This window comes from Poecilia mexicana, unplaced genomic scaffold (genome assembly GCF_051168715.1).
Source record: "Poecilia mexicana isolate PSO_F unplaced genomic scaffold, ASM5116871v1 scaffold_19, whole genome shotgun sequence".
Classification (NCBI taxonomy): domain Eukaryota; kingdom Metazoa; phylum Chordata; class Actinopteri; order Cyprinodontiformes; family Poeciliidae; genus Poecilia; species Poecilia mexicana.
The window spans coordinates 2,523,863-2,535,510 of NW_028263388.1; the positions used below are offsets into that span (position 1 = coordinate 2,523,863).

The following is an 11,648-nucleotide window of genomic DNA, read 5'->3' on the forward strand; positions in this document are numbered from 1 at the left end:
AAGGTGGCTTGGAGTTGGAGATGTGGTCTAGATTAACAGAAACAAGCCCACATTAATACACCTTACACATGTATCCAATACAAGTAGCAGCAGTGACACCTGCTGGCCACAAACTGACCACATGTTCATAAAATGCTACAACTGACAGCTAAAGAGGTCTACACACGTGAAGTAACTTAAAAGTTACAATAAACAGGCACATCAACATGTACGGATACTAACCAGAACACATTAAACAGTAATAAGCCTAAATACTTGAAATACTACGCAATATATACTCGCAGGTGAGAAGCTAACCATGCGTAGCATGCTAACAACGGCACGACGAACAACGTCATCCTACAGAATAGGTGGAACTGATAAATAAACTACCCTAACACATTTAATAACAAAACACACTTACAACAAGTCAGGAACGCACATCTACCCCAACCGAAACTGTCGGCACCAACTGCACGCCTCCACTCTCAGAGACACGGTTTTGTACCGCTGCTGAAAGTGCTATAGAGAACTCACCACTGGGTGGCGCACCTTCCCCACCCAGGCCGAACCAACCAACACCTGGCCCAATCTGGTCACAAACAATTTCCACCCGAGCCTTTGTAACATTGATTTTTAAAAGTTTTAGTGGCAGATATTTTTCCATGTTATAAATTAAATGTCAGTGGGATTATTTAGTTTAAAAAGCTCAGCAGAGCTCGGACAACAATTCTCTGATTGGTTTATCGCTGCCAGCGTAGTACTGTACGCTTTACGTCTCTGCAGGGACAGATTTTGGAATTCACTGCACATATAAGGCGCACCGGATCATAAGGCGCACTGCTGATTTTTAAGTAGGTTTAAGGCTTTTAGGTGCGCCTTATAGTCCGGAAAATACGGTACAAACATAATCGTCTCCTGAATTCACAGCAGGTGATTTATGTCATGAACAGACTTTCCCCTTCAAATCTTAAAAAAGTACAAAGACGAGATGCTAACCAGTTTTTTCCATACATGCTAGGCTACATGACGGTGCGGCACTGTCTCCATGGTAACCAACGGTTAGGCGGTAACTTCTCCATCTTTCTAATTACACCTACTTATTGTAGTGCTATAGAAATATACATAATTCTACACAAATAGTTTCCAGGTGAGAAGTCCCGGTTCTTGAGGTGGGCGTGGTGTACATAAGGAGCTGCTGAACGTGTCTCTTTGTTCCCCACTCTGTGGTTCGCGTCCTGTGGGCTCTGGCAGCGAAACGCAACAAATCGCCGGCTGGTGCTTGTTGCGCTGATATCCTAGTGGTTCTCTCTCCCTGCACTTTAGCTGATCTTGGTCAGAAAATCTAAATTGAAGTGTGATCGTAGGTAAAACTGCGCTGCGCTCCTTCTCTTCCAGTTTTATTTAAAATGGTGACTAATTTTCAAGGTCCCCCACAGTTGCGCCGTTGCTGCTCTGCTCTGTCTGTTTCCTTTCATCTCCCGGATTTCTGCACCTTCGTTTTAAAGTCGGACTGCGGCCTCATCCTCCTCCATTGAAGCGTGTTTGGGGCATCGGAGCCCATCCCACCTCCTGCTGTGGCGTGGCAAGATTCTTTTATTAGGTTTAAGATTGTTATATTGGTTAACTGCTTTTGTTTTGCAGTTGCTGAGGTCCGGTGACGGTGTCTTCCTCTTCTGCGTGCTGTGATTCTTGAGTTTGGGTTTTCTCACTGCGTCTGGTGTTAAAGGTTTTTTTTTTTGGTTTGGTGGATGCCGTCCCCATAGCGCCCCCTCCAGCCGGTAACTGCACTTTGTTTTTCCTTTTTCATTCTTAAACTGGTTTTAAACTTTTTTTTTTTTTTAAAGAATTTAATAAATGGTTTTTGTAAACTTTAATCTCGGATGTTTCAATCCCTCGCATAACCGAACCTGTGTGCCTTAAACAAAAGGTGAAATTCCCAGGGTGGCGCTGTTGAGCAACCTATTAAAACTAAAGTTCCACAAAATCTGAGTTCCATCGAGTGTCGCCACATTATAAAGTATATGAACGTTACTTTTCTTGTAAAAAGTTTTCTGTAAATCCGTGCTCATACCGAAGCTGACAGTCATCATGACTGACGGCTGCTGTCGTATCTTTCTAAAGTAAAATAACACGTTTGGTTTCTGTCCTTGTCTGTTTATGCAGCCGACCATCCTACGGCCATTTTAAAGTAAAATCAACTAAACGGAAGCGACATTAGGCGGCCAGATGTCCGTTTTCTGAGCACATTGGTGGTTTTGATGACCGTCATGGCGGAGCGGCAGAGCCCTGACGTCACGTACGTCACGTGCTGGCAGACTCTATTAGGCGTGATGTAGTGCCCCGGATCTTTAAATCAACATAAAGTATTTACATTATAACTTCAGCCATGCCAACAGAGAAGCCAGAAGCCGAATTGCTCCGTTTATCCGTTTCCTCATTCGGTCCTGCGGTTCAGGCGCAGCGGAGATAAATCACGGCTTTTTCCTCCGCGGCTCCGCGCAAACACGCCGCCGTCTTCCACCGCTCCAGCAGGGATTTGTAAACCTGCGTCTTCAGGGACGATTCATGGCGATGAAGGCGGCACATAGAGGTGTGTGTGTGTGTGTGAGCTCGCCAAGACAGCAGACGGTTATCTTGGTGCAAGGCTTGTCAAACATTGAGGAAAACTGGAGAAGAATCACACAAACCGTCGGTGGAAGTTTTTTTTTGTTTGGGGTAAAAATTTAAGAGACGACTAATTAGGGCACATGTGTCAAACCCGAGGCCCGCGGGCCACATCTGGCCCGCCAAAGCCATTTATGTGGCCCTCAAGGCTCCAGAGGGCCACATAAAGTATTTTTATCTGATGTCAGGTGCTAATGTCTTAGTTCACTCAAACTAAGACAAAACTAACTTACAAATAACTTTTCAGCAGGATTTTGGAGTTTGTCTTAAATCAGTATTGGTTTAAAAAAATACTAATTCCACTGGCAGATTATTTCACTTAGAACCTGGGAAAATGTCTCTATTAGTGAAATAAACAACCAGAGGACCTGGCATATTTTTATCACTGCTTACAAAATTATCAATTTAAAACAAGCTCATATTTTGGTGAAAAGTTAGTTTTGTTTTATTTCAACTGTACTAAGATATTTACACCAAAAAACCAAAAATACTTGGTAAGGTTTTGTTTTTGCAGTGAAATCCCTTAATATTGATAAATTTCTAGATTATGTCTCCTATGTTAAATCCTATTTTTCCATGTTATAATTTAATCTGCCAGTGAAACTGTAACTTTTTCATCAATATTGAGGAATTATTGGCCTAAAACAAGCTTCTATTTCTTGATGAAAATGTCCTGTAAGTAAGTTTTGTCTCAGTTCAAGTGAAGAAACCAAACCAAAAATACTCTAAGATTTAATGTTTTTGCAGTGTAACTTGACTGAGTCAATCTAAGGCAGCAGTGCAGCAGAAGTAAGAAATACTGCCACCTGGAGGTGAGAGTTGGCATCACTTCAGCCCAAGATTTTTGACACTTTTTGCAATAAACTCACAATTTTGGACTAGTACAAAATTCTGGGATTTATTGATTTTGTGTAAATTTCTGCCAGAATCTGGAGGGACTGATTGATGTAATTTTGCGTCTGGAGCCCAGAGGGCCACATAAAATGCTACGGCGTGCCAGATTTGGCCCCTGGACCTTGAGTTTGACACCTGTGCTCTGGTCCAGCACTTCAGGAAGGCATGAAACAGAAAAACAAAGACGGATGTTCTCAACACAGTTACCCTGAACCTCTGCAGAGGCAGTGGGAGTAACGTCCTGCCATGTTTAAATGCATGAGCAGGTATAGCGTGCAACCAGCGAGCGGGCCTGAACCGCCCTGCCTGAGCAGCAGGATGAGGTCATCGGAGATGGCCAGCAGAAACCTGCTGGTCCTGTCCAGAGGCTCTGGATCGAAGTGACGGATCAATCCCACAGCAAAGAGATTTACGGGAAGCAGGTACAACACTTCACAAGCAGCCACGGGACATTTGAAGGAGGGCGTGTGGAAAAGCGTGAGCGAGAGCCCACTGAGGGGTTGACAGGATATTGTTGAAGAAAGGCCTGTGAGTGTGTTTGCATCCGTCTGCATTGAGTAAATGGAGGCTTAAAGTCCCGCCTGGAGCCAAGCTGAGGTTGGCGCTGGAGGCTCAGAGTAGCTGGTGAGGAAAGGATGGATTTGTTGGCCTTACCGCTCTGGCTGTCACTCCTGGTCCCTTTAAACAAATCTGGCACCGTTCGGTGCTAAATATGACCTCAGGCCAGCTCACTGGGTAATTACAACATGTTAGAAAAATACACACTGTTTCTTTTCCTCCCTCTGGCTGTAATTTCATTTCGGTGAGCAAAGGTTAAAGTGGGGACAGCGGTTTCTAATACGGTTTTATTTTCCTATGCTAACAAATTCCTATGACAAGCAAAGCTGGCTCAGCCTGAGTCTATTTATGCTACCAGAACAAACGAGGCTGAAGCCAGTGCACTGATAAAACTTCATCTTTAATCAAATGCAATATAATCAGCGCAGAAACTTTCTGCTCGACACGCTGGGAGTTTTTCTTGGTCGGGTTTCATAAAGCGACAGGATGACTTGCACAGAAAGCAGCCAAATGACATTCTTGGATGGCCTGGCCCTGCAGAGCGCCAGTGGCTCCAGATCCTGTGTTTAGACTTGCTAGCAGTAAAGAGTTTTTCACCCTTCACAAAACAAACTAGTAAAGTACAAAGCTCCTTGCATTTGAATTAAATGCAAAGAGCAAAATGTGGAAGTAGACTCTGTTATTAAATTAAGTTTCCAGTCCATTTTGTTCACCTTCCCAGAACCTTACTATGAATTTATGGCTCATATTTCTACAGTTATCAGGAGTTAAATATTGATGGCAAGGATTTAAATGTTTACCTGGATAAAAACCAGCTGATCTATAAAACAAAATATTATTATTGTACGTTTCCTCCTTAAACCTTCACACTTCTGGATTTATTTCACATATTTACACACAAAAACCATGGAAAATCTCTGATGTCGAACAAGAGAAAATATGACCATCTTTCAACGACTACAGGAAAATAAAGACATCAAAACGGTCAAATATCTGCAAGAAAAATATAAAATAGGTGAGCTTCAAGTTTAATACCTTAGTTTAAGTTTTGTAAATTTAAACATTTAATTATAGAAATAACATCTCATAATTTTACCACTTCGGTAATCACACTTTGATTCAGAAACTAATTTTTCTGTTCAAGCTGAGTAGAAATTATGTGACTGGAAAGAGGAAAAGAGTTTAAATGACTAGAATATTTAAAAGAAATCTATAAGTTTCTATTGTGTGTTAAATATATGAGATTTTAAACAAAAGTAGGTTTTGTATCAAATTAAACTTAAATGACCATTATTAGGTTGGCTTAATAAAAAATATGAAAGAATCAAAATATTTACGATGGCCGACTGGACATAACGCTAAACAACTTTTAAAATCAAATTTTGAGCATTTTGAATCGATTCACGATTCCCAGAACTACAAACTGTGATTCTTTATACCAAAGGTGTCAAACTGGAGGCCCGGGGGCCAAATCTGGCCCGCCGTAGCTTTTTATGTGGCCCTTTAGACTCCAGATTGCATCGACAAGTCTCCAGTTTTTCACACAAAATCAACAGATCCCTACATTTTCTGTTTTTTTGCTGCATTTTTTTCCCAAAATTGGTCAAAAACATTGAGTTTAAGTGATTGTTGCCTCAGGATCACGTGATGTCAAGTTATAGTCTGTGATCGATACGACGAGTAGCAAAAAGCCACGTTTAACATCGTATATTAGTGCAAAATTCCTTACAAATATTCTAAATTAGTTCCACAAAATCTGGAATTTTGATTGCAAAAAATACAAAAACAATCACAAAACCCTGGAGGGACTGATCAGCAATTATTTCATTTTAAGAAACACTTATTGATATTTTAACAGCTTAATGGGTTTTATCAATACATTCTGGCACACCGGCCCTTTAATTAAGAACATTCAGATTTTTCATTTGGCCCAAAATGAGTTTGACCCTCCTGCTCTATAGAGTAAATGTTTTTTCTGCACCTCTATCCACCACTTCCATAAATATTTACAGGATTTAACAAGTGCAGCACAGACGGCGTTGCCTACTAATGAAGAAAAGCAGAGGGACTTACGCAGACACTCGTTGGCCTCTCGAGCGTTGGCTCTCTGCCACGGCCGGTCGTAGTGAAAGGGTTTGCACCGGTCGCATTCAGGCCCCTCTGTGTTGTGTTTGCAGTCACACACCAGCTTCCCCTCCTTGTCTTTCAGACATCGCGAGGCGTGCCCGTTGCATTTGCACCTTCCGCCGACCTGGAAGTCTCCCACTGCATAGAAGTAGGTTGGTAACGTTGACGTTACCGCCATCGGGTCGTCGTCCCTTCCTCCAACGCTGCTTCCAGAGCCCAGCGCTAGCTCTCTGGGGAGCTGGGGCCGACTGAAGACGACACGAATATCAGTGACTGTGACCCAGTCCTGGAGGACGGGGCTGTTGTCAAAGTCTTTGCCGGAGGGGCGTCCGTCCAGAGTGCTGAAGGCGATAAGTCCTCCAGAGAGAGGGTACATCTCCGTGTGGCCGTCTGCGCACAGCGCCTCCTGCTCGTTCTGTTTGGTAATCGTTGCTTTGTTGGGCCTGTTGTACATGCGTCTGCACTGTGACGAGTAAAACTGATACGGCATCCAAGTCTTGCCATAGTCCATGCTTTTGTATATCGCCAGGGATTCGGGTCGGGGCGAGCAGAACTGCAGACTGACGTACGTGATCTCAAACTTCTTCCCCAAAGAGAGGGTGAGAGTCACGTTGTGGGGCGACGTGTTCAGATTCTCCGACTGCCAGCAGGTGAGGTTGTGGGCTGAGTTGAGGTCTGTAAGGTAGGAGGCCGGGTGGGCACGCCGGGGGTCGGCTGCATCGCAGATCTGACACGCGCGGACAGAGGGGCGATCGTCGCTGCGCTCAACGACACTGCAGGAGCGGGAAGGAGGCCGGCCGCAGACGCTGGACACGGTCACCTCCTTACCAAAGGCGGCATTGATAAACTCAGGGATGCACCGCCTTGCAGCTCCGGCCTCATCATAGCAAGGGTCCAAGGACGTCTGCTGTCCTGCAAAAGGGTTGGTGGCACTGTGAGTGGAGACTGAAGTTAACAGGAAGAACAAGCCCAGCGGGCAGCTCAGGGGTTCCCTCATCCTGCTCAAAGGGCCGAGTTGACGCCTGCAGACTTTGGGCTGTGCAGAACGCTGAAAGGTGCGTCCGTGTGTTTCTGCGCTGTGAGTTTCTGTCACTCGGTGAAAGGAGAGTGTCTGAGCTCAGTGGCCCTTCACTCCAGTCCTTCCTGTAAGAGAGAAACAGGCAGAAAGGTCAGTGTCACAGGCAAACTTTACCATAACAGGACAGAAGCTGGAAAGTGACACGTAAAACAAAGCTACGTCTTTAAACCCACATTAAGCTTGCCCTTATAAAGGAGCTTCAAATGAATCTCTAGTGCCAGAGTGAATGTTTTCGTTGACTAAAAGCTTGTCAAGGATCAGACAGTTAAATGAGGCCCCAAGTGAAAGGAAGTGACCATTTAAAGAGAGACATTAGAGGCTGCTAGTGACTGCATCTTGAATTTCAATGCCTCTCGCTCATTCATTTCTGCTATTCAGGTCAAAACTGCCCCCACCTTCTGGTCAGGCTTGAAAAGCACGGCAGAAGTCACCCGCATAATCCCCATGTGGGAGTGCAAAGCTGTGAACTGCGTGCGACTCGGGTCAAACCTCGGCTGAAAGAGAAAGTCTTGACAAAAGAGAAGAAGAGTGGCTTCCACAGCTCTGGACTGCAGCGTCGTCTCACAACGAGAAGTCTTAGTTAAAGCCAGTTTTCAAATTGAAACGTGAAGAAATAAAATGACTGGAGGAACTTTCTGAGGGGTAAAATATCTACGTGACACAGAAGCTAAAATGAAAGTGAGTTTCTGAGCTTTCCTGGGTCATACAGACATGTTGGTTCTGTTTACGATTAAAAAGTTTTCCTCTTTTCCAGTAAATGTGCAGCTGGTTGCAAAGCGACTTGACGAGTTACTGCAGCCAATCCAGGAGCGCCGTTGATTTTCTATGGAGCTGATTGGCTGAACCCACAAAAATGGAGATGAGGATATTAATGCATATTTGATGTTTGAACTATTACAATAGACTTGATTTATCAAATGCCAATCACCCACTGCATAAAATAAAATGCATATCAACCTTTTCAGGCTTTGATCCACATTATTCCAACAGCCCAAACAATAACTTCAATATGGAACAATTCTTATTGTAATAAATATCCATCCTTTAAGTCTCTTCAAAATGTCATTTTTAAGTGCAATCAGCCACTGCTGCTCAGTTTTTGAGCAGATGACCTTTTCTAAAGTCGGCGTTATCTTCTGTCGTCGAACCAGAAAATTCCCCAGAAGTGATAGTTGTTGAAGACTGTTCCCCACATGAGGGGCTTTCAGGCTCTGCTGAAGCCTTTCAGGCTCTGGGTGCAGACGGATACCTGCATTGAAACGCCCACAGCCAGGCGAGAGGCCGCTCCGCCCAGAGAGAGAAAGATTTGGGTGGTGCTGGGAGAAAAAGCCCCGGCTAAGAGAAAGACGTATGAATCGCCTGAAGCTTTTCCTTCCCTAATCCCCCCATTTTTTATCAAATCTGGAAGATTTCACTAAAAGCTGCTGAGGAGTGGAGAAGTTTCTGCAATGCTCTTTTGAAGGTGTTTATTAAATTACAATGACGCCCAGCCACCTCTTCATACCCCCAGTCTCCTTTCCTGCAGCATCCCTCTTCATGGCGGTGCAACAAAAGGCCGCCTCCGTATCCAGTTCAGTCGAGGCTTTAAGGGGTTTAAGTCCAAAATAGAAAGAAACAGAAGTTCTTTTCTTGTGCAAAGGGTCCAAAGCCAGAAACCCCCAATAAAGAAGCAATTGGTCTGGTAAATGGGACCCCTCTTCAGAGCCCAGGAGCCGTTGGGCCGTTCTCAGGCTCAGACTGGGAGTTACAAGGCAGAGGACGGAGTACAACTGCTTCCATGTCATCTGCTGCTCATCTGCTAAAGTCATTTAAATGAAATACTTTTTTGTAACACTTTCCACTTACAGTGTTTCAGCATAAAGTCAAAGACAACCTTCAAGGTGAACTATTATGCTTCCTTGAACAGTTTAGGATCAGCTTACAGGCTTCACAAGATATATTCATTACATTTTTGTACAAAATCATTAGATGAGATTTTAATCTGTTATCTAAGTGTCCTGTCACTTTAAATCCAAATAAGCTGCTGCTGGCCACGCCCCCCCAAACTCAACATGTACATTTGCAAGTGAAAACGGCTGCAAACAGAAACGCAACTATGGAGCCTCCTGCACAACCAATAAGCAAGCATCAAGTGGTTTCTGGATTGTAAGTCAACAACAAAACACTTGTCTTTTCCAGCAGCCATTGTACAGCGCAAAACCGGCTGACTAAACGTGCTGGAGCTCTGCTGGGGTTGCTAGGTAGCAGGGAAGGTTTGGCTGTGTTGCTAGGTAACGACGACCTGGGCTCACTAAGTGATTTTGAAACCAAAAATATTTATGTAGCATTTCTTTATTTATAGAAACAGTAGATAAATCACTGTGTAACTTTACAAATAACAACGCAAAGAATAAAACCTTTAGGAGTATTTAAAGTAATGTCTGAGTTTAACTGAGTGTTTGTCAGGGAAAGCACTCCATAAAGAAAACAGCTGTGGTGAAGCTGGAGGTGTCTGGGAAGATTATGGACACAAAACTGATTGATTTGTTGGCTTCTAATTACCAACGTCTACATGTGGAGAAAAGGCCAATTACAATGACGGAGACAATAAACGGAAAAGAGGAGAGAGAAATTAGATGAGGGGAAGGAAAACAGGAGCATGAAAGATGAATGGCAGGCAGTAAAAGTGACAATGAGCTAAAGAGAAGCAGATCAGACATGGAGAAACAGCGGAGGGACAGATTGAGACGGACGGCGCTGGGCCTGATGACTAAATATGGTGCAGTCCGTGTGCGGCTCAGCTGAAGGATCTTCCAGGGTCTGGTGCCGCGCGGCGCATCTGGCAGAGCAGCGAGAAGGCCAAACAGAGAGAGGGAGTCTGCTGAAACCCTCTCAGCTGCCCGCTAACACAGACATGAGCAGAAAGTGTTAGCAGTTCCCTCCTAACAGAAACCTGCTCTGTGTTACAGCTCAGATCTGCAGGAGCATCAAGATCACGAATGATCTTAAAGGGCCGCCAGAAACACATTAACAAACAAAAATCACTGATTTTATGAATATATGAAAGAAATATGTTTGACGATAAATGTGTGTTTTTGTTACTCGCATATCGATCACAGGCTGTAAGTAATTTTGAGGCAGCAGTGGAGTAGAATCAAGAAATACTGCCACCTGCAGGTGGGAGTTAGCTTCACTTTGACCCAAAAGTTTTTGATAATTTCTGCGGAGAATTTGCTATAAACTCACGGTTATGCATCAGCGCGAAAAAGTGCGGCAGGATTGGAACTCCATAACCTGGAGATGTAACAGGGCAGAATGGAAATAAAAACTTGGTAACATAAAATTTACCTTGAAGTCTCTATTTTTGTTTCTCTTTAGAGTCTGGAGGGCCACATAAGAAGCTACAGTGGACCAAATTTGGCCCTCGGGCCTTGAGTTTGACACCTGCTCTACAGTAAGACCTCAACGTACAATTTATTTAAGTCATTGATTATTCTATTGATAATTCTGACGATTAATTATGTAAAAAGTTTTGCAGGTTCTGATTTTTCTTTATGCCATTGTTTTTCTTACATAATATTAGAAATACTTTAAATAACTAAATAATTTGTTTCCTTTTTAAAATAAGAAAGTAAGCATTTTATTGCTGAAAATAATATCGATCATTATTGGGTCAGTGAATAAAACAGTGACGTTATTCTGAAACAGTTTTTGTATTATGAACCGAACAACCTTTGTCTTTGAAATCAAAAACAAAACAACTGAATATGATCTCAATTTATTGCTGCACTCCACCAACAATTCCACTTTAAAAAATAATCTTTTTCTCACTGTAAAGTCACAACCATAGGACAAACAGTTAAAATAAACTTTATTCAGTGGAGAAATGACAACAACAGTGACCCCTTCTGGCTGCTTCCCATTTCAGGTGCTGCACCTTCAGTCGGCTGCGACTCCAACCTCTGGAAACGAGGAGCTGCTGCGGCAGCTGGGAGTTCAGCGACATGCAAACTAACCTGCCTCTCTGTCTCTACGACGTTCCTCTGGTGATCAACGGTGAAAATGTTGTTGTGCTAACATGTGACCACATTACCGCAGCGACAAACACGATGGCATTTAAAGGTGACCCAATAATGTTTTCTTGAACATTATTGTGGAACAGTTTAGGATCTCTGGCCTATTCAAAACATGTTCATCACTGTTTTTTGCATAAAATCATTCTTAGATAATGCGCTTCTGGTCTCCTCAGGTCAGCCTATTTCCAGCTGTTTTAAGGCGTCCTGTCCCTTTAAATGCAAATGAGCTGCTGCTGGTCACGCCCCCCAACTCAAAGTTTACACTCACACATGAAAATGGCTGCAAACAG

At 43.4% G+C, this 11,648-nt stretch overlaps 1 protein-coding gene across 1 annotated transcript in view; it reads right to left on the reverse strand.

Annotated features, from left to right (window-relative positions):
- Positions 1-7,405, reverse strand: part of ntn2 (netrin 2) — a 54,208-nt gene extending 46,803 nt beyond the window's left edge. Inside the window, exon 1 of the mRNA XM_015000638.2 lies at positions 6,172-7,405. Coding sequence (XP_014856124.1) covers positions 6,172-7,222 — 1,051 coding nt within the window. The 5' untranslated portion in view covers positions 7,223-7,405. The remainder of the gene's footprint in view (positions 1-6,171) is intronic.
- Between the last annotated feature and the right edge of the window lie 4,243 nt (positions 7,406-11,648).